Consider the following 23381-nt stretch of genomic DNA (forward strand, 5'->3'; position numbering starts at 1 on the left):
AGCAGCCAGTAACTATATTGGTGTCACCCCCAGATGGGGTGACACCCGGTGCGGTCCGCACCCCCGCACCCCCCTAGTGACGCCACTGCACCCTATGAAAGGGAACAAAATCAAGTTAAAAGTTAATGCTACTTGCGACACAAAAAACATTATATATATGATGAAGTGCCCGTGTGGAAAAGCCTATGTTGGACAGATGGAACGCAAATTTAAAATACGGCTCACTGAGCACAAAAGTAACATCAGAACCAAAGTCCTAAAATCAGCAGTGGCAACCCATTTCGTTGAACACAATCATCAAGTGAATCAAATTAAGGCTTGCATATTGGAAGTTGTGGAAAAAAATGAAGAAAGAGACAACAGAAAAGCCCTTTTAAAACGAGAAAACCACTGGATATACCACTTACAGACTTTGAGCCCTAACGGGATTAATGAACGGACAGAATTTTGTTGCTATCTATGAATATCCTAACATAGTGTATTAATACATGTCTTGTGCTGTGCTAAATACCGATATTTATCTGATGTCAGAAATCCACAGTTTATACTTCATCTTTATTTTCATTGTACATTCGTAAATATTATGATTACCTTTTGACCATGTTTACAATGTTGCACCTTTATAATGTGTCGGTTTACTACACGTTACAACGCATCTCATCGCATGGTCCCTTTAAAATAATGCGCGCGCAACCCTCGTTTAAACACACCCCTAGCGCGTCACACGCGAACTTTCCTGCAGTGAAGGCAGCACACAACGCAGCGCCATAGAACGCCACGATTAACACGATTCCGGTAAGCAGCCCGCGCAGAGCACAACAGCTTAGAGCTAAGCGCGTAACTTCTAAGAATATTTGGGTACAGACCACAATTAGCTTAATGTTACCGATCTCCGTATATTTCCAACCTTCACAGTTTTTTGTAAGCTAAACACGCCTAACTATCATGCGCCACAGCGTTTTTTTAAAGATACGATCCAACAGCAACATTGTAAAAGACAGGGAGGGTCGCCACATCAAACAGTTCCCTAACTCATGGGGTAGTGATTTGTTTGTTTATTTTCCAGTTTAGTTAGAGTAACAGTGTTACGTATTATATACATACTGTGTTGTTTACTTTATTGACATTTATTCGTGAAATACAAAAGAGTGATAGATACATGCTTTGTTTCACAGACTTCCCCGATGTAGGCCCCATGGCCGAAATGCATTGGAAGGAATGTTTTTTGAAAAATAAGTCGGATGAAAGGAATGTTTTTTGAAAAATAAGTTGGATATATATGATCCATGATGAACAATTTATGAATGTGATCATGCATTTATATTGAACAATCCCTACGAGTATGAATAAAATACTTATGAAGAGTTAAAGTGCATAAAACTTTATTGCAAAACTTTGTTGAAAACTTTATTGACTATACATTTGCTGGTTATTTCAGCACCAATTCATCAGTGCCCTAGGAGACACTTGCACATCCAGTGCCAGTGCTGTCCTCATACATTGCCTATACTCCTGAGTGGGGAGTATTCCTAAGGAGCACGAAACACTCCCCAAATCGCACAAATAAAGTCCGCAGTACACGGCCATTATCCATAATTGACTCTCAATGTTGTCATCTGTGAGCAGAGCACCAAGTGGCTCCATGTAAAGTTTGAAGACCACAGAAGAGAGTATGGACACCTGGGGGACTATGCAGGTGATAGGGATATTTTGGGACCTGAAGGTGCCCATGTAAAAAAACTGCTGTTGGTCAGAAAGGTAGGCAATAAACCTGTGAAGGTCATTTCTGGTGTATCCCATTTGAGACTCCAGGGTGTGTGGATGCTCAGCTGTGTCAAAAACAGGTGAAATATTTAGCATTATCAGAAAGCAGGGGGTATCTTTATCTGTGTTCCAGAAGGCATTGTCTATGGCGTGTGAGGTAGTGATCTCCATGTTGCAGCATGATTTGAAACTGACTGGTAATTGTGCAGGAAATAGATAGCCTTGATATGATGTTGAAAATGTAGTGTTTTTTCAATGACCTTGCAGATGAATTGTAGATGAGAGATGGCTCGGTAGTTGGAGAGGCCATCAGTGGCTGGTGTTGGTTTCTTTAGAAATGCGAGGATTGGTCTTGTCTTGAGAGCTTCTGGGAAGATGCCTTGGGTGACAATGGTAGGTTGAAGTGGAGTAGGAGACCTTCCTCAGAGAAAGCTTTGATGAAGTATTGTCTGTTTCTCCTGTGATTGAACTAATTTCTGTCCAGTACCCTGCTCTTCTGCATGCTGCCTTCTGCTTATAGATCTACTTGGCTGAGGATACCTAAATGAGCATCCTAAGGAGTTAACCTAGAGCAACCTGAAGCCATTCAGAGCTTTCTTGTCTCTACCTTTTGGAATTAAAGCATATAATGCTGAGAACTCCGGCGGAAAAGGCAACTGACATGTTCCCCTACATCACCTCAACAATCACTTATTCTCAACTCCTGCCCTATTCTGCTGGACCACACTACTCCCCTACTCTTCCCATGCCCCCCTTCAAGTCCTACATGGTCTTTCCCATGGCTTTGCCCCTATCAACAGGTTAGCCTTAGTTCCCACACAATAAACTTTGCATGCTATTGGCGCTAGCGCCATACTCTGAAATGACAAACAGTGACCGGCTTAGTCTTGTGAGTGTGGTACGCACCACTCAAAATATCTTTTTTATTTAAGTCCTTTTGTGCTTGAGTAAAGATGAAACATTACAGGGGTGTTGTTATTGTTTTTCAATAGATGCAGTGGCACCGCCCCAGAGGTGCCCATTTCATCCAAATCATGACTGTTTTTACTACCCTCTTATGTACACAAGTACAGCGTGATAGACAGGATCCAAACACTTAGAGACAATATGCTCCAAGGAGAGTTGATGACGGGATGTATCAGCGAACTGCTTTTAGGTTGTCACCTACTAGACGAATGCAAAAACCACAGTTGATGGACAGAATGCAGAACAATGTCATACATTCACCCCAGTACAAAGATCTGGGCCTAAATCCATCGTTTTTTGCACTCCATACCACCACAGTTCAGACATGGCCATGTGCAAATCAGTCTGACCCTGTGCCTCATGGGAACAGTCCAGCCCGAACTGCCAAGCCATGCCTTCCCTGGACCGGAAACAAGCTTCCGAGGACCGGTTTCTGGCATTCCAGCCGTCTTCAGCCCGGCTTGCTTGAATCCAGTGGTGTGGAGAGCATGGGACTCACGTCTGAGCATACCCATCCCACTCGGGGTGACAATTGCAAAAACCACAGTTGATGGACAGAATGCAGAACAATGTGACACATTCACCCCAGTACAGAGATCTGGGCCTAAATCCATCGTTTTTTGCACTCCACACCACCCCAGTTCATACATGGCCATATACAAATCAGTCTGACCCTGTGCCTCACGGGAACAGTCCAGCCCGACCTGCCAAGCCATGCCTTCCCTGGACCGGAAACAAGCTTCCGAGGACCAGTTTCTGGCAATCCAGCCGTCTACAGCCCGGCTTGCTTGAATCCAGTGGTGTGGAGAGCATGGGACTCACGTCTGAGCATACCCATCCCACTCGGGGTGACAAATGCAAAAACCACAGTTGATGGACAGAATGACCACTGACCTCTGCCCTCACCTGTCCTGGCCCTAGTCCCCACCCTGTGTACATGTGAATGCTACCTCTTCATTTGAGATATAGCTATTTTGTCTGATGCCCGATGGAGCTCCCAGGTTTTGCTATAGGGGAGACAGGTCGGGGATTCCCTCCTTGGACGTCACCTACCCAGTCGGTCTTTAGCCAGACTTCCTTTCGTCTCTCCTGTCGTCTCTTCCCACATCCTCCCTCTATTTATGTCTCTCCTTCTCTTCTCTCTCAATGTTTTGAGTCTGAACTATTGTATCTGATGCCCAATGGAGCTACCTGGTTTAGCTATCGGGGAGATGGGCCGTGGACTCCCTCCTTGGTCGTCACCTACCCAGTCGGCCTTTAGACAGACTTCATTTCGTCTCTCCTTGTTGTCTCTTCCCCTATCCTCCCTTTCTCACCTTCCCTGTCCCCTCCCCTCTACACTCCATTTATTTTGCCCTCCATGTTCTTTAAATGTTTCCCATTGGGACCCAGCTATTTTGCCAAAGTTCGATGGAGCTACCTGATAGCTATAGAGGAGATGGGTTTTGGGGCTTCCCCTTGACCGTCACCTACCCAGCCGGACTTTGGGTAGACTGTCCTTCGTCTTTCTGCCTTATCTCCCTCCCACCCCTTTACCCTTCCCCCCTTCCCCTCTACAGTTCACTTATCTCGTTTTCTATGCTCCTGTAATTGTTTGTCTAGCAACTGATGTAATTTGGAACTGATGTAATCTTGCAATTTTGTGGAACCTCATGTAAAGCACTCTGATACCTCCGGGTCTAGCCAGCGCTATATAAAACTCTTAAAATAAATAATAAAACAGCACTAGCTTCAGTGCAGCATAACGGAAAAGAAAAATAGCATTATAACGCAGACAATGCTAGCTGTTTCATACAGCTTTTTTACATTACTCTTAGCCATTTGCAACATAGCTCAAAACATTATCAAAGCCAATAAATCTCACACAGGCATAGTTTCTCTCACTTCCCACTAGGATCAGAAAGATGTTTTAACTAATCAGCAGTGGAGAAGACTGGGATGCTCCTTGTTTGCGTAAGAGTCCATGGCATCCTTGTACGCCGCTGACCTGGTTCACATTTCAAGGCCTGGAGCAAAACATTGAAAATACACCTTTCTTTCTACACCGACATCATGCAGGTGCCGGTAAACACCTCTGTTTCTTGGTATGATTGTATTTCTGCTGGCGGTGAGTGAACCTGAAACAAGTGGTTCCACGTTTTGCTGTATGCACCCTGTAAACCAACTCTTTGCTGACAGAGGCTTTCCACCGCTGGTGTGAAAAAGGTGCCGTGTACAAACAGCCCACTTAGTCACTTCCTTTCGGTTTTCAAACGACCCATACCCTTCTACCATCTCCCCACCCGTGCCCCAGAAAATGAATTTCATGCTAGGCTAGCGCTTGACAGAACACAGCGTAGAGGCACAACCGTGGGGGTCGCTGAAGGACAACACCTGCTCAAAGATGCTCCTCTTTGCCCTGGCCTTTGTCCAGCTTGTGAGTGGTAAGTGAGCTTCAGTTCAAATATATTTCAATTGCAAAGCACTAGTAAGCCACTTTTACTTTGAGAAGGGTGACTCTGTTGGTGGCTGGGCTGATGGCTGTATATTGCCCACTACTTGATGACCATACTGACCAGTTCTTGCAGTGGTATCCATCAACAGCGCAAGCGCTTACCATGGGCAGATACTGCCCACGGGCACGCTTTAATTGCTACAGTGGGCATCAGCACATCTCAGCAGGGATGCAGTGCTCCCAATGAACGGGGAAGTACCAGCAGCAGCTGCTGTGGAATAGTGAGTGCCTGCACGCAGATGCATCTTTGTAAAGCACTTAGAAGCAGTGTGAGACCTTCGGTGGTGCAGCACTAACCCTACTCCCTGATCAGGGCCAGCACTTCCCATCAGGGCTGCAGGATTCTTAATGCGCAGACAACAGTGCTGTGTCTGGGACCCCGCAGACACTTCCATTCTTCACGGTCGGTCGTGCTGGAAGACAGTAATTCGGCCCACACAGGCGCTTTTCAGAAGGGCTGCAGCACTTTAATGTAGCATGACTCTACGGCCGAGTTGCAGTCTTTTAAAGGGGGGCTGTGCCCACACCTCTCTGCTGTTGGGTCGCCCTGTACTTTATGGAGTGAAACTGAAGCTTCCACGCACGGCTGCGGTGTGTTACAGGGGGCGCTAGTGGCACTCTTCGGCAGAACCGATATCTTCTTAAAGGCACAGCACCAGCATGTGTGACCAGGTAGACACTTTCAAAAGCACTTCTGTACTTAAATCGGAGCAGTAACATCATTTTTAGATGGGGCTTTTTTTTGTTTCCTTGAAATGAGCCTCTTCCCAGCAGCACTGCGATACCTTTCGCGTCATAATTCCAGCACTTCACTGCAGCTCCGCCCTGCTTTCAATGAGGCAGTGCAAGAGAAGGCAAATTATGCGGCACTGCTTCTTTATTTTGTAATTTTTACAACTTGTTAGCACTGTCTGGACATTGGTTGCACCCCATTAGTACCAGTTTGACTCACAAATATATCAATAAGCAACAGAAAGGTGACAGTCAACCTTTTCAAAGGACCCTCCACTACCCAGCAATACGTGCCTCTGAGTTTTAACTAACTTTTGAAATGTTTAGGCTAGAAACAAATACTTTTTGATTGTTAAAATCTGCAGATTATACGGAAGATGATAATGCGGCAATTCTATAATTATGCAAAAATCACTGCGGCGGCACATTTCGCCATTTCACCTTCCGTTCTAAAACTTTGCAACAGGGCTGCTCTACTTTTAATGTGGCAGCACTTCTACATGTTTAATGGGGCAATACCTACACGCATGAGCGGAACATTATTTATTGTGATTAGCAACAATGCATGTATGTCCCAAGAGTACTGCAGTACTCCTGCTGTGACCTGCAACTATTGGCAGCGGGAAGACAGAATGAACGCACATTATTTACATACTAGCTGTACCCGGCCACGCGTTGCTGTGGCTCAGTCTGGTTAAATGGAAGAGAAAGAAAAAAGCAAGCGCACGTTTCTAATGTGTTAAATTTCACAATGTTTGTGGGTATACAATATGTTTTTGTGACTATTGTCTCTATGCGTCCCTTGTTGTTGTTGCACAGCAAGCAAATCGATAGGGTATGTTCGCCCATTTGATTAAAAACACGCGCAAATTGGACACGCGCGTATTCGTATCCAACGTTGTGTACATATAAACACGCGCTTAATCGAATCTAACGCTGTGGCAAAATTTCAAAGCAATCGGTGAAGAACTGTCTGTTTGGGCTTTCGTTCAATATAACGTGCGTATTCGACAATCGCGCATTTGAATCTAACGTTGTGTATATAAAAACACGCGTGTATTCGAATCCAACGTTGTGTCAAAATTTCAGAGCAATCGGTGAAGAACTTTCGGAGATTTACGATTTTGAACAAACAAACATTTACATTTTTATTTATATAGATTTCTGCAGTTTTATAGCGCGAACTCGATCCCAATCTTTACATGAGCACCAATACATTACACCAGGTTGCATTCACACACACACACATATATGCTGTGGTCTTTCTTTTCTTTTTGGAGGAAAGTGGCTGGACATTCAATAACGCGATTTCCAGTGTCACGTTTCAAAGACCCACGCATCATCAAGAGGCTTTGTTTTCACTGGTCCCACTTCGGTGTTTCTTCTATCCTGGTTACAGGAACAAGCAAAGCCCACCCCCCAAGCCCGGGACGAGAAGGAGCGGTGTTGGTGTCATCCGGCATCACGCTGGGCGAGGTGACATCGTAGCCTTGCCCCCGCTGTAAGAAATCCTGTGGCAAGGTGGGTGATGCGGTTGGGGACTCGAGGGGGCACCTGACTTTGGGACGGCTGGACATTGGGGCTCCATGCGGCGCTGCTCCACCCCACGCATTTCCTACCAGCATTATGAAGTGCATGCTGGGACCTGTAGGCGCTGTTCAACTGGTGTCTGCATGGAGGTCAAGGCGTTTGGTATTCACCTTAGGGGGCGGAGCAGTCTTTTCAGAAGCAGGATGGGGCAGGACATATAAACTTTGGGATACTCACCTGCTTTTTGAACGCTACACCCACGGCGCTGAAGAAGGCACATAACGCCGAAATGCATTCGCCACAGCGGGTGTTTTGAACTCCATTTTGCCATCTGTTCCTGAATAAAGGTGTCTCCAACGTCTCCCCTGCTGTGGAATTTCTTTTATTTTCTTTTTGGAGGAAAGTGGATGGATATATATATATATATATATATATATATATATATATATATATATATATATATATATATATATATATATATATATATATATATATATATATATATATATATATATATTTCAAACAAACTCCTGGTGGTTACAGAGCTAATAAATCAGCATGACACCAGAGCCGGGGCCCAAATGTTCGTTCTAAGTGCAAATATTTATTGGCACACGTGTGCCAATAAATATTTATTGGCACACGTGTGCCAATAAATATTTGCACTTAGAACGAACATTTGGGCCCCGGCTCTGGTGTCATGCTGATTTATTAGCTCTGTAACCACCAGGAGTTTGTTTGAACTATTTCGGGAAGTGGCGATCCCGCCGGGAGCCTGCTGTGGAGAGAGGCGGGAGTCAAACGCTAAAACGAGTGTGTCGGATATGTATATATATATATATATATATATATATATATACATATATATATATTTTTTTTTTGAGGCACAGGGAGATTAAGTGATTTGTCAGAATAATAGGATGTTGAGCCAACACCGAGACTCGAACCCAGGTCCCCACTTCCAAAGTTTTTCATTACTGACACTCGGTGTGACGTAGGACAAGTCTCAGTTTCTTCCAGTTTCTCCGTTTTGTCAAGTGTCGCTGGGTCGTTCGATTGAATGCGATGTTAGGCAAACAATTTTTTTGTTTCACTCACGGATTTGAAAATACGACCACCTTAAACGAGTAACTGACCATAAGCAAGAAACTAAGGCAGACATTATTCATGGTGCGGGAGCAGGTATGGACGAAACAGCAAACAACAACGAGGTTTAGTAAAGAAACATTTCTTTGTGATCGCACCAGGAGCTGATGGGTTTAATATGGCCGCGATACCCGCCACCCCCTCTCAACACAATCCCCAAATGAGGGAAACCGGAAACAGTTCTTGAAGTTTTTGGAAGTGGGAGGGAGTGACCCTCCCGGCCGTATTTATTAAAACAAAAAATTAAAACGGTTAAACATTAATGTACAATTTCATACCACATTGCGATGTTTGGCTAACTTTAACAGATTCTCTAATACAGAGGTTCTCCTAGCCGATCTAACATCCTACAAAACATTTACTTGAAATATTGAAATTGTACATCCTAACGTTTAAGGGCCAACAGCAAGGTCGTAACCGGTGTCAAGATCCCTAACCAGACATACCCCCCCCACTTGGGAGGGGCGACCGCACTGAGGCGTACTCACGTGCAACTACTACAATTTCCCTTGTCTTGACGGGGGCACTTATCAACTCGACGCCATTTAAAGGTCGTTCGAACTCGTGTGAGGTATCTAGAAGGTATCGTAGACCTCCCCCCAACCCCACACAACTTACCGCATCTGCCGTCGCAGATGTCACTGGCCCCGGGAAATTCCCCAGGAGGGGGCTGTACCCCCTCCTACACAGGAAGGGGCCTTGACCGCCTTTCCTCTTCTTTCGGCGACCCATCCTTAGAAGGGACCGCCTCCCCGTTGAGGGGCCAAAGGCCACCTCCCCCGAGCGCTCCCATCCGTGTTGGGTGACGCCCACTCATAGGGATCTTCCAATTAGTGCTCACCGATCATGACCTTACCGCCTACCGCCTGACCGAAATAAATACGACAAATGCTACTTAACTGACACTACATTGGCCACTATGACCGAAAACCTGTACTAAATGGACCTTAAATCCGAAATTCGTTAATCTCACATCCTGAAAATTACACCAATCTTTATTACACACTAAATATAAACATAACACCAAAACAACATGAAAATGAAATCGAATAACTGATCAATTTTATTAAAAAAAAACTAGCTGTCCTCAGGGGCTGGTGGGTGGGTCAAAATTGGCTCTTCGTTCCGTCTCGAGCTCACGTGCAGCGAGGAGGTGCAGCTTCAGAGCACAGGAACAAGAGGATGTCTTCTGGTCTTGCGTCTCCTTTTATCCATCTTCAGGGCGGGCGTAAACCCGCCCCTGCCTGCCCCGAGGGCGTGGCCGGTGGCGTCAGTGTCTAGGCCAGCCCACTCAAGGGCGGGAAAAAGCGCGCCCCGGCTACGCCGCTTCGGGCATACCAGCCGAGACGCGCCTCCCGCCCAAAATGGCTTCCCGGGGGGATCGAGGCACTCTGCCATACGTTCGGGGGGACCGAGTGGTCGCCCCTTTCCATATGGCCGAGATACCCGCCACCCCCTCTCAACACAATCCCCAAATGAGGGAAACCGGAAACAGTTCTTGAAGTTTTTGGAAGTGGGAGGGAGTGACCCTCCCGGCCGTATTTATTAAAACAAAAAATTAAAACGGTTAAACATTAATGTACAATTTCATACCACATTGCGATGTTTGGCTAACTTTAACAGATTCTCTAATACAGAGGTTCTCCTAGCCGATCTAACATCCTACAAAACATTTACTTGAAATATTGAAATTGTACATCCTAACGTTTAAGGGCCAACGGCAAGGTCGTAACCGGTGTCAAGATCCCTAACCAGACATACCCCCCCCACTTGGGAGGGGCGACCGCACTGAGGCGTACTCACGTGCAACTACTACAATTTCCCTTGTCTTGACGGGGGCACTTATCAACTCGACGCCATTTAAAGGTCGTTCGAACTCGTGTGAGGTATCTAGAAGGTATCGTAGACCTCCCCCCAACCCCACACAACTTACCGCATCTGCCGTCGCAGATGTCACTGGCCCCGGGAAATTCCCCAGGAGGGGGCTGTACCCCCTCCTACACAGGAAGGGGCCTTGACCGCCTTTCCTCTTCTTTCGGCGACCCATCCTTAGAAGGGACCGCCTCCCCGTTGAGGGGCCAAAGGCCACCTCCCCCGAGCGCTCCCATCCGTGTTGGGTGACGCCCACTCATAGGGATCTTCCAATTAGTGCTCACCGATCATGACCTTACCGCCACAAGGCCGGATAGTTGACCGGCTATCCGGACTCCCCACAAAAACTCCTACCTAAAGGTCATGTTTCAAAGATTTTAACCATGCTAAGAAGTCTCCTAAGAATAACTCATTCCCCACCCAAGACAAATGCACACCATCCCCCGAATACATCCTGTCATTATTAATACAGCCATGGGAAATAGAATGCAAAGTCCTGGAACGGAACAACCTACTCATTTTATTGTTAAGCTTCCTAACGGAATGATTCAAAGCAGGTATAGAGATAGCCCCCCGCCACACCTTTCGTGGAATCACATGGGACCATGCAATCGTACACCCCGGAACTCTCCTCGCCAACCAACTTACAGTGGAAAGCATTGCCTCCAGGAGTAGTCGTCTACCGATGGTGACCAAATCATTGCCCCCAACATGTACTATAACTATAGACGGCGGTGACCTTGTCCGCCCTAACAAATCCTCAAAGAATGTTTGAAACTGGTCAATACAGAGACCGCCCCTTCCGTGGAAGGACATCCTGTACCCGTATTCCCCAGCTACGTGAACCAAGTCACCTGCTTTGAATACGTCTGCGGCACGCCTCACGTATGAGTGGCCCACGACCCACACCTCATTTTTCACAGCCGGTGATGTCTGACCGCTGGCCCGGTGTAGGGTCGACTGCGTAGTCCGCCCCGCCTCGTAGGCTTGCGTAACTGAAACCAAACAAAAAACAAGAAGCGTGAGTACAGAGTACATAATTACAGCTTCACAACATGTGCAACCGCACGTATCTTTTATAACAATTGGAGGACCAACGCCCCACTCGTTTCACTTGTTCAACATTAAGACCCCTGGCTGTAGCTTCCGTAGCAGCCCCTATCCGAAAGGAATGGGTCCCAAAATCGCCCGGGTTCAAGCCCGCAGCGGCAATTGACATCGCAAGCACCCGCTGAAACTGAAATTTCGTCAGTGGGGTGGCGTCCGCGTGTCTTAACAAAGTCCCCCCCCATGATGCCACCCTTCGTGCTAGGTAATCCTCTAAACACTTTACCAGACATATGGAGGACCCAGGAATCCTGCGTATGATGACGCAGTCACCCAAACCATCCTGATCCGTCTTGGACCTTACAAAAGAGACAGTCATTGTTTCTCCCCTGATCTGAACGTGTTCCTGGCACAAACCCCCCGCCAAATCCAGTTTGGCAACTAGTTCGCTTACCCGCATTGCCCCGTGAAATGCTAGCGTAAAAGCGGCTCGGAACAGCACCGCCTCAAACTGAGATGAACATGTGGCAGGGAGTGTAGCCAACAACTGGGACAATCTATCCAAACCTATCGGGCGCCTCAGATCCACTCTGCGACCCTCCAGGCGTTGCCACCCACGCAGCGCTTTTGCACAACGAAAGACGCTGTAGGGTCTTGGATAGCGTGTGCTCTGGCAACAAAGGAAATGGCAGCACGATGCCTCTGGGCCGTAGCCACCGATTTCCCAGCCCTACGTAAGGACAACAGGAAATTCACTACCCATTCCTCGTGACTCCAAAGTCGCTCTCTAACAGTCCCCAAAAAGGCTAAATAGGCCCTAAACGCCCCTTCGTATGCCTTCCTCGTCCTTGGTGCTAGACTCTCTCCCACGAGGTGACGAAGTTCGGGGCACCGAGAGACCAGAGAGCTTCGGGAAATGGTGCCGGCTCCGGGTCCGCTGAGGGAAGGAAACCCGAAAAAGCCTGCATTTGAAAACGAGACAGTGCGTCAGCCGCCTGATTCAACACCCCTGGAACGTGTTTTGCTCTGAATAGCACGTTCAATTGCATACACAGTAAAACAATTTCTTTAAGCAGTCTTAAGATCAGTTTACAACGTGCTGCCTGACTATTGATGCACTCGACCACGGTCATATTGTCAGACCAAAATATGACAGAGTGATCCTTGAACCCATCAGGCCATGTTCTCAAGGCCACCAAGATGGGAAACAGTTTGAGGAAAGCAATATTACTCGTCAAACCTTTCTCATGCCACCATGTCGGCCATCTTTGTGCCGACCATTTTGTGCCAAAAATGGCGCCAAAACCTACGCTTCCCGCCGAATCTGTCCACAGCCCCAGCTCTTCAGAAGACACGGCTGGTTTATTCCAGACGATTCTACCATTGAAATCCGCCAAAAATGCTAACCAAATACGCATGTCCTGGCGGATCTCGGCTGATAGTCTCGTGCGATGATGGCCTTCTTTAAGGCCAACCATCGCTTGGGCAATTGAACGGGAAAACGGGCGGGCCATTGGTATTACCCTCAGGGCAAAATTCAACTGTCCCACCACCTGCTGTAATTGTTGCAGCGTAACTTTCGATGTATTTATACACAGTTGCAGCGCAGCCCTGAACTTCAACACTTTTTCGGCTGGCAAACGGAAACACCCCTCAATGGAGTCCAACTCGATCCCCAGAAACTCGAGGCAAGTCGTAGGACCCACTGTTTTACCCGGTGCCAATGGCACACCAAACAGTTTCATCAACACACAAAATTCGGCCAAGGCCCGGCCACATTCAAGACCCCCAGCTGCCCCAAGAAACAGGAAATCATCAAGGTAGTGCATTACATCTTGGAAACCCGTTTTCTTAGTGAAGACCCATTGTAGAAAACTACTGAATTTCTCGAAATAAGCACAGGATATAGAGCACCCCATTGGCATACACCTATCCATGTAATAACAACCCTGAAACATGAAACCTAGGAGACGCTGGTCGTCTGGGTGTACCGGGAGCAATCGGAACGCTGACTCGATATCTGACTTCGCCATCAGCGCCCCGGGCCCCAGGCGATTCAAAATGGCTACGGCCTCATCGAAAGATGCGTACCGCACCGAACACACTTCTGGGTCGATTGCATCATTTACGGAAAGACCTCGTGGAGCCGATAAATTATGGATCAGTCGGAACTCTCCAGGGTCTTTCTTGGGGACTACCCCTAAGGGGGAACAAACAAAATTCTGGACCGGGGGTACACTAAACGGGCCAGCGACCCGACCTCGAGTCACCTCTTTCCGGATCTTATCCTGTACTACGGTTGTATGCTGCAGGACGGAAAGTTGATTTTTACACTTATCCCCACCCTGAAAGTCCCCTACCGGGATGCGGAAACCATATGAAAAACCGTTTCGCAGCACCCCAGCAGAAGTACGATCCGGATAGTCACTGAGCCAAGGAATCATTGCCAGGGTATCAATGGGAGTGGGTAAAGGCGCCCCTCGGACTATATTAGACCTGTTTGGCACCTCCTCTCCCCCCGTTATCACCCGTTCTGGCTCTGCACGAGGCCTCAGGATGGGACGATCCACAACCGCTACATTCATGTTTAAATTTACACGTTCCCTGCGGTCTCGTACATCTACCTCTGTTGTAATTAAAACAGAAACCCTTTCTTCCTGTACTGCCGGTAGGTCTCGAGTGATCGTCGGCACCCGAACCTGCTCGAAAGGGCGTCCCCGCATATTGTCGGGAGGATTCGCCCACATTACTTCCTACTAACGGCATTTTCAACATTCCTGACTCTTTCATTTTATCCCAGGTCAAGGCATCATAACAATCCCAGGTCAAACTTTTATTATGCTCCTTTTCCTTTCTGAACATATTATCATAACAAAACCAATGATTACCCTGGTGCGATGTCGAGTACCCCATGATTCGTGATTGGTAGATTGGGAACTCGGAAAGCAACTCAGGTCTACGTTCCCCCAAGATTGACGTAAAGATTCCCCAGGCATTGCCCCAATTGCCGATATTCTCATTCACTTTAAAGGCGGCCATTTTTGCGCGCCAAACACTCGGATGCATGAGATCCTTCTGACTTTTTACATGCTCCACCTCATAATGGTCAACAAGTAATGAAAAAATGTTCACATATTCCCCCGCCCAAATCTTTTCCTTAATTGCCAAAGGAACATGTTGCCCCAACTTTTCTCTCCGAGAGGGTGTTGACTCATCCCTCGCGATCGGCAAAGGCCGCTTACCTGCACCCGACGCTGCCTCTGTGGTCGCAATCGTCCCTGGTGTCTTGTCCCCTACTGCAGCCGGCACGGGCACCTTGGCTGCGTCCCGTTTCTCACGCAATTGCTTTATCAGCGCCTGCGCTTCGACAGCCGTGGCGCCCTCGTTACCTTTACCCAACCACGCTGCCAATTGTGCTGCCAACTCGGGCGGCATATCATCCTCGGACACGGGGGTGATCGGATTCCCCTCCTCTGGCACGGGAATTGGAGCCTCGAGCGGGGCACTGGGACCGGGGGTCTCCTCACCCGCTGCCCCCCTCCTGGGCCTCTTGTTTTTCCCTCCCGGGGCTGCTCCCGCCAAAGGACGTTTGGGACCCCTTTCCTCATTCTTGTCCACCCGCTTCTTTAGCTCGGACATCTCCTTCATGAGAACACGCAGCATCTGGTCGGTATTCATGCGCTTTCCAACCTTCTTCGGCATTCTCCAACAAAGTAACTGAAAAACAAACAAGAACGATTAAAACGCTCAAAATTGGCTCTTCGTTCCGTCTCGAGCTCACGTGCAGCGAGGAGGTGCAGCTTCAGAGCACAGGAACAAGAGGATGTCTTCTGGTCTTGCGTCTCCTTTTATCCATCTTCAGGGCGGGCGTAAACCCGCCCCTGCCTGCCCCGAGGGCGTGGCCGGTGGCGTCAGTGTCTAGGCCAGCCCACTCAAGGGCGGGAAAAAGCGCGCCCCGGCTACGCCGCTTCGGGCATACCAGCCGAGACGCGCCTCCCGCCCAAAATGGCTTCCCGGGGGGATCGAGGCACTCTGCCATACGTTCGGGGGGACCGAGTGGTCGCCCCTTTCCATTAACCAAGTTTGAGCTGTAACTGCTGATGCAGGGAAGTCCATCTGGGATTCTCTATTCCTAATTTTGAATCTTTACGAATGGACCTTCCATCTGCTTCTCAGGTTTATGCTTGTTTGATTTAAAGTATCCTGTAGTCCATCCCAGATTTAATCAATTGTATCCTAATGTGTATTTCTTTTCGGTGAACAACCTTTACAACAAAACTTTTACAACGCACTACCATAACAGCGCAGTCATTACAACGCAAACCATTACAACGCATTGCGCTGGGGGGCGCTCTAGGATAGGGAATAAGTTTAATTTACTATCCAACACCTTCCCTAGTGTCCACAGGGACTGGTGTTGGAATAGTAAATTAAACTTTTCACTATCCAGCACCCCAAAGCGTTATGCGTTGTAAAGGTTTGCGATGTAAAAACCGCGTTGTAAAGGCATGCGTGGTAAAAGTATGCGTTGTAACGTCATACATCCTTTCTTTTCACATAGGTTTTGCTCAATCTTTTCAGTTATGTTTAGGTTTTTGCTCGTCATAATTTGTAGGTTTTGTCTACCCTGGCTGGAAAGGTTTAACTTTTTTTTCTATATTCTTTTAGCTCAGGGTAATACGTTCTGTCTGCTTGCTTTCCTCTCCACAAAAACCCTGTTAATAATTGGTGTGCGAAGGAATTTTAACAGTTCGTGAATGGAGCAGATTCAAGAGTATATTTCACCTCGTTTAACAAAAGTTCTGATTTAGAATTTGGCAAACTGGGTACTCCGACACAAGTGTAATGGAGTACCCTGTCTGCCAAAATGGTGCTCTGTCAGGGTTAGCAGGCTTCTGCTGGTAGAGCCCCCACTGGTTTCACCTGTGTATACTTTACACGATCGCATGTCGGGATTGAGGCCGTCAGTGTAAGCACATCAGACAGTCTACCCTATTTAGACTTGATAGTATGGTGGCCTGGTGTGCTTTTATCATGTGCATAATTTGAGCCAGTGGATTCCGGTGCTCGGCACTGGCACCTAATTGTCAACACTGGCACTTATGACAGTCTGGCACAGGGTGGTTCTGTCAGTCGAATGCAGAGAGAAGCACAACAACTATTTATTAATTCAATACACTATACAAAATTACCAATATCTACCACCCAGTCTATTTTTATAGCTTTTAGGGCCTGGAATGGTTACACTTTTAAGAGTCTGATGATTAGTAGTGTGTTGGTGCTGTCATTTGCAACTCTGGCAGGTGCAACCGGTGGTGCAAGCTACAGTGGCCTCTTGACGAGGGCCCTCACATTTTTTTTACAAATTGAGCACAGCTTTTGTTCCTATTAGAAACCGCCTGTAAAAACCTGATGGTCCTGAAGAGAAAAACACAGATCAATCATTGGATATGCCAATCAGTCTCACCTACCTTTATATACTATCGAGGAAGACCTATTATTTATAGTAGTCTCTCCAGATCGATATTACTATCTTCAACAATTCTACTGTAGTTTTTCTGGTGACCGCTAGATGGCAGTGAAATGCAGGAATTTTGTTTAAACTTGACTGTTTCTTCCAAGTAATGCTGCGTTTAGAGCAGGACGAACAATGTCTCTACCAAAGGCGAAACCATTTGCAAGAGTTTAAGATATTGACATTGTAAATGACAATGCCTTTTATTTATCTGTTTTGATAATTAACACATACATAAAAGGCATTGTCACTTACAATATCAATAGCTCAAACTCTTGTAAATGCGAGACCTATTTAATTTCAAAGAATTGTCTGCCATTGCCCCAGGCTGCTTGGAAAGTGAAAGCATGCAAGGCATGCTGAATGTTGCAGGAAAGCATGTCATGCCTGCAGTAGGAGAAACTCAGAACAGAAAATAGTGCTTATATACTAAAAAAGACGTACAGTGTAACCACAGAAGTAAAAGGGCCAGTCCTCATGGGAGGCTACAAATGAAGACAAGGTGGTACTAAGGAGGGACTAACAAGCCTATTAATGAATCAGAAGCCAGCATTTACAAATAAATGTCACAAGCCAATGAAAAATATGGGGGGAGAGTGGGCAGAGCTGCAAGTCTATACTCAAATACAGCATGCCTGGCAGAGAAGCGCATGCGCTGCCCGGGCTCAACCTACAACCTCCTGTGTGTGGGTTAAACAAAGAAAGAGAAAAAAGCCTCAAATCTGAGCAAAGCAACAGAGATAGACACGAAAGGCATCCAATTTTGAGCAATGCAAGGCTCTGTGGTGTATTGTAAACAATACTGTCTCGAACAGACAGCTGGAGCTGTCTTTAGTAACCCCACACAAATGACCCTACATCCTAGGAAAAATCCCAGGGTCATTACTACTTTTTCTAATAAATACAAATACCCACTTTGGGGTGAAAGGAGACAGAGAGAAAACCAAGACTAGGAATTATGCACAGGCTTCAGAATTCATGAACAGGAATTCTGAGATTAAGAGAATGCTGTACTCTACAAGCACTGGAACACATAATGCCTTGCTGCTACACAGAAAATGGAAAAAGGATTCAAAACAAGGAAATTAAGAATGTACCCAAGGAGCATTGGAACAGGTAATGCCATGGTGGTACTATAGTGAGAGCAAGCACTCTGTGCAGGGGACAAGTAAAGAGTTTGGTTAAAAAATAAATTACACTGAGTGGCAGCAGAAAGGAGGGGGAGACTGGGTGCAAAGAACATGGAAGGACAATGCCCTAATCCTGCATCTTTGGATGTTATGCCTGTGTGCTAGCGGACTAAAGTGTTCATTCATTATTTGGTGCAGAGTTTGTTCTAATATAGAACATCTCATATTTTTCATAAACAATACATTTCAGAATATACATTATTGATATGTGGCCACACCTTCCACGTGTAACAGCCCTTCTCTCAGGATGTGCAATGAAGGGAAGCACCTGTATACACTAGGGTGATATAATGATCACATCCTTATGGCACTGTATGTTTAATAAAAAAATACACCCTCAAATGTGACCAGTTTAATCTTTGTGCTATGCATTATAACTGTGAACAGTGGGTCAGCCTCGTTGTCACCTGACCAGAACCTGGCAAATGAGCCTCCCTTTGCCTCTCAGGTCATTAGTCACGCCATTTCATGAGATCTATGTTGTGACTGACACGTGGTATCAGTGCAACTTTACACAGATGGGGGCTAAAGGACAAGATTCCCGTCTGCTGCAGGGGCATGGTCCGCACACATCCATTACCACGTGCTTTCAGAAGGCACAGCATCTCATCTCTTGAGTAGCATTGCTTAAATGGCGTGCTTTCCACATGGAGATGTGATGGGGCAGCTTCATTCACCTTTCTTGCTCTCCTCGCAATGAAGGTGCCAAGAACCCTGCAGATAGATAGCACTGTTTGTCAGCTAGAGCAGCCTGCAGAATGAGTGTTCTGAGGAGTGGTGCTGGTAGGTAAATATTATCCCCCTGACTGGTACAAGCCCAGTCTAAAAAAAAAATCTGTGATTCTCCACAGGACACACAGACATGGAAAGATAAAAATAAATCCAGTTGGTAAACTGATTAGCCGTGTTGCATTGATCCGGTGCAGAAAATGATATGTTTTGCTGAAGGGCTTTCCTTACATAGCTGTCAAGTTTTCAGAATGCTTGTGTATGACTTTGTTGTATGGTTTTGGTATACTTATGAGTGACATTCAGTGACCAGATGTGTGACACTTTGGTGCGAGTAAAACCAAGCAATGGAGTGCACGGGAAAAGATAAATATCAGGAATTGCATGCCTTCGAGCAATGAGAAGCTCAATAAAGATGCTGAAACTACTGGAAAAACTCCTGAAAAGGAAGGTCACTTGCCTACAACCCCGTCTGAAATCTCAACATGAAAAGAGGACTGGTGTGCTTGTCTGAGAAATATGTCAAGTTTCCCTACCACACCATATGCTGTGTTTGTCTTTAGAGTCATTTGATGCTTCATGGTGACAAAAAAGTATTTTCATAGATAATTTAAAGGTGTTACAAGCTTGGTTCTTAAGTGTGTCCTTGTAATGTACACAGTAAAAATTAGCACTAAAGTCTGATAGCCTATTACAAAAAATATAGATTTTAACACATTTTATAATAAACACTAAATCTCTACACATTTTGTGTAATTCTGTTTTAAAATAATGACTTGTATATTCCCAGTGCTTCCATTTGCAGGCTGGGACTTTTTAGCACTATACAAAACTATTCTCCACTGCCAAACCAGTGCTCAATTCTTTCTCTCTTTGGTTACGCACAGACACAACATCTGCGTTGATTAATCAGCTGAGTTTTTATCAGGAAATGTAAAAGAAAAAACAGCATTTTCCATTTCTTTAACTTGCATGATTTATCATTCGTTTAAGGAGTATTGTGATTCAAATTATATATGTGTTTATCTGAAGATAAAATGGCAGAATGTTTGTATTTGAATGTACTGTATTTGACCCCGCACCCTATTAGCACGTCTTCAGTGCTCTGCTGGACTCTGGCCTGGCCACCAGCTTTCATCTTCACTACAGTGCCTGAGTAAGCAATAGAGTGGCTTTCACCAGGTGTTTGGCCAGCCAGGGGGGCTCAGGTAGCTGCAGGCAGTAATGTAGGTGGGCGCTGTCTGTGCTCTGAGAGAGGCCTCGCCGGCTTGCCTCGTTACTGCATGGACACCTACTGGCTCTCTCTGGCCTGTCACTGTCACTGCTGAGTCCTCCTTCGGGAGCTCTGCGACAATGTACGGGGGAAAAAATGCAGGCCACCCCAAAAACAAAATGGCAGCTTACAACATGCGAGCTACAGAGAGACTGCTGCTTCCCTGGCTGCGAATGGTGCACACACCAGGGGGCAGATTTATGAGGTCCTTGCGTCACGTTTACGCCGCTGTTGCGTCACGCAAGGCGGCGTAAACGTGGCGCATCCCTACGAGGCATTTACAACGTGACGCATCTATGGAGATGCATCACGGTGTAAGACCCTGCGCCACATGAAACCTGCGTCAGGTTTCATGTAGGCGTTCTGGTGCAGGGGGGAGGGGGCGTTCCGTCGTAGGAACGCCCCTGGAAAGTGACTCCGTGAAATCTACGAGATTTCACTGAGTCACTTTCTACATCAATTCCTTACGCCTGCTTGTAGCAGGCGTAGGGGTGATGCACCATGCAATGTAGGGGTGGCCCCTGTGCGTTGCAGGAGTCATGTCACACTTGCGAAATGACTCCAGCAATGCGCCCCCCCGTACGCCGAAAGATGCGTCACGCATCTTCCCTGCCTTGCACCATGGGTGGCGGAGCTGTGGCATACTGTGGCGCACATTAACTGGCGCATCCCTGGGGATGCGCCAGTTAACATAAATCTGCCCCCAGATATTTAGACAGCTTCGTATAACTCCCAGCACCTGAGCAAGGCCCTATCCTCAGTAATTGCAGAGGCCGCCGGAGGCTCAAGGGCCGGCGCCTTAACCCACGCCGAGCCCCAGTGGAGGAACCGGTTCTGGGCGCCCAGAAGCGGCAGGAAGGCTTAACACCCCACAGGGGAGCATCCTGTTGGCACCAAGGAACCCCCAGCCAATAGGGGGGACAGCATGGTACAAACCTTCCAATGGGGGACCAGCTGCACGGAACGGACGAGCAGATGGGGGGGATATAAGCCACCGCTTCCCCCAGATAGCTCCTAATTACTTGATAGGGCGACTTTGGAGCCAAAAAACTCAATTCACAGCAATGGCCACATGAATACGCGTGGCCACTAGATCCAAGCACAAAAGCCTGTCAGCACCAAGGTGCTCACCCCCACCTGGGCAGTCACTTTTCCCCAGGTGCACACATCCGGCAGAGGGCGGACCACGACTATCCAATAACCCATCGCGCCCTGCCCACCATGAAGCGAATGTTCTTTAGGTCAACCGGCAACAGCGAGGGGATAATTACAAGTAGGCAAATTACAAAAGGCAGAGGGTGAGTACATAAGAACTTGAGGCAATCGTGCAACGGCAAATTAAAAAAAAAAAAAAAAAAAAAAAAGGGAAATGCATATGACATGGCGCGGCCTAATAAGGCCAGAGGAAGGAATCCAGACAGTGGGCAGGTTGCGCATACTATAAGCCACAGTCCTGCCTCGACCAGGAGGCTCAAACATCCGGTGATTCTGGGCAAATCACTTAGTCTCCCGGGCCAAAAGGGAATGACTGTTGCGCTGGGTGCGAGTGCCCCGAGCACAGATCCTGCTCCCACCCCGGTGGGGGTACGAGGGCCGGCCTCTCAAATAAAGGGAAAAAGCACAGCCGCGCGCAAGTACACAAGGCCGGCTCAGAATATGTATGGCGGTTTTCACTTTGGGTTTGCCCCTGGTCGACTAGAACCATTCGGCCACGACCGAGTGTAGCCGGCGGAAGGAAGGTTGAGAGCCAGTGAGGTGCCGTCCGGTGACGCACTTGGGCATTTAAGCCACATTAACCACAGGAGCTGGGGGGAGCCGCAGGAAGACGTGAGCCTCCCTGCGGCGTGGCGGAAATTGTCACAACGGATGGCTAAGGAGACACACCAACAGGGCGGTGTGTAGAAGTAGGCCACTCACTTTGGGATGCCGCACGGCAGGGTGAGGTGGCCGGGCCAAGGAGGGGAGTAGCGAACGGAGACGGCGCTCGCGGCCCAGACCCGGCCGGACGGCAGGGCACAAAAAGGTAGCGAGTTGGGCCTAACTCCTTGGAGAAGCTACCCCTCCCTACACGCAAAGGGCGTGGGTGACCAGCCAAATGGCGGTCCCAGAGGTAACACGACAATGAGGACTACCAAGGATCAACGAAAGAACTGGTTTGGTAGGCGTGCCATCTACGAACTGAATGTACCACGATATTGATCTGCACAATATGATGATCGACATGTTTATGACCCAGATATGATTTATGACAATGAAAACGACATGTATGATTTATGACCCAGATATGATTTAAGACAATGATGATGACATCTATGATTTATGACCCAGATATGATTTATGAAAATGATGACATGTATGATTTATGACCCAAATATGATTTATGACCACGGCGATGGCATGTATGATTTATGATCCAGATATGTGGTATGACATGTTTATGACCCAGATATAATTTATGGGATATTGTGTTGACATGTATATGACCCAGATATGATTTATGATCCCAATAAAACTGCGGCCAACAACCACCACAACAACTACGACCTGGTTGGCTAAGTTATTGGGATGACTGGGGTATTGGTCTTGGGGTAGATACTTACCACGGGATGGGGGAGTGCGGGGGTTATGATGAACAAAGATATAAGAGCCGCAAACTGACATTTCACGAGGTGGTTAAAATGAAAAAGTAATTAGTTGGCGGAAATTGTTAAAAGTCAGACATCGGAGACAGGTTTTCCTGCGCTGTGCGATCCTGGGAAAATTAGTACATCTCGAGGGCACAATTTGCAATGTTGTCCTAAACAAAAAGCACACTGATGCAGACCAACACATATGTGCATCTGGATGGGGATCTCTTGGTAACACTTGTTTCCAGCTCAGATGTTTACTACTGAAATGATGTCATTGAAACATTTCTTAACATCACATGTTCAGAACAAAAGCTGTTCATTTATGAAGAAAGGCTGGCCTTCGTTATTTATAAATGCTTCTGATATGCATTGCAGGGATTTAATTATTACCGGAACTGGCCTCTAACCTGAATGTTTCAGCTGACAGCCTGTAGAATTCTGGCCTGGTGGCAACCTAGTGTCTTGGCAGCCTGGCACTAATGTGCGCATCCCT

General features: G+C 47.0%; 1 protein-coding gene across 1 annotated transcript in view; it reads left to right on the forward strand.

The window, feature by feature from the left end:
- The first annotated feature begins 5007 nt into the window (after positions 1-5007).
- ICOS (inducible T cell costimulator) overlaps positions 5008-23381 on the forward strand; it is a 105821-nt gene continuing 87447 nt past the window's right edge. The window contains exon 1 of the mRNA XM_086955301.1: positions 5008-5153. Coding sequence (XP_086811427.1) covers positions 5114-5153 — 40 coding nt within the window. The 5' untranslated portion in view covers positions 5008-5113. The remainder of the gene's footprint in view (positions 5154-23381) is intronic.

This window comes from Lissotriton vulgaris, chromosome 2_1 (genome assembly GCF_964263255.1).
Source record: "Lissotriton vulgaris chromosome 2_1, aLisVul1.2, whole genome shotgun sequence".
Lineage (NCBI taxonomy): Eukaryota > Metazoa > Chordata > Amphibia > Caudata > Salamandridae > Lissotriton > Lissotriton vulgaris.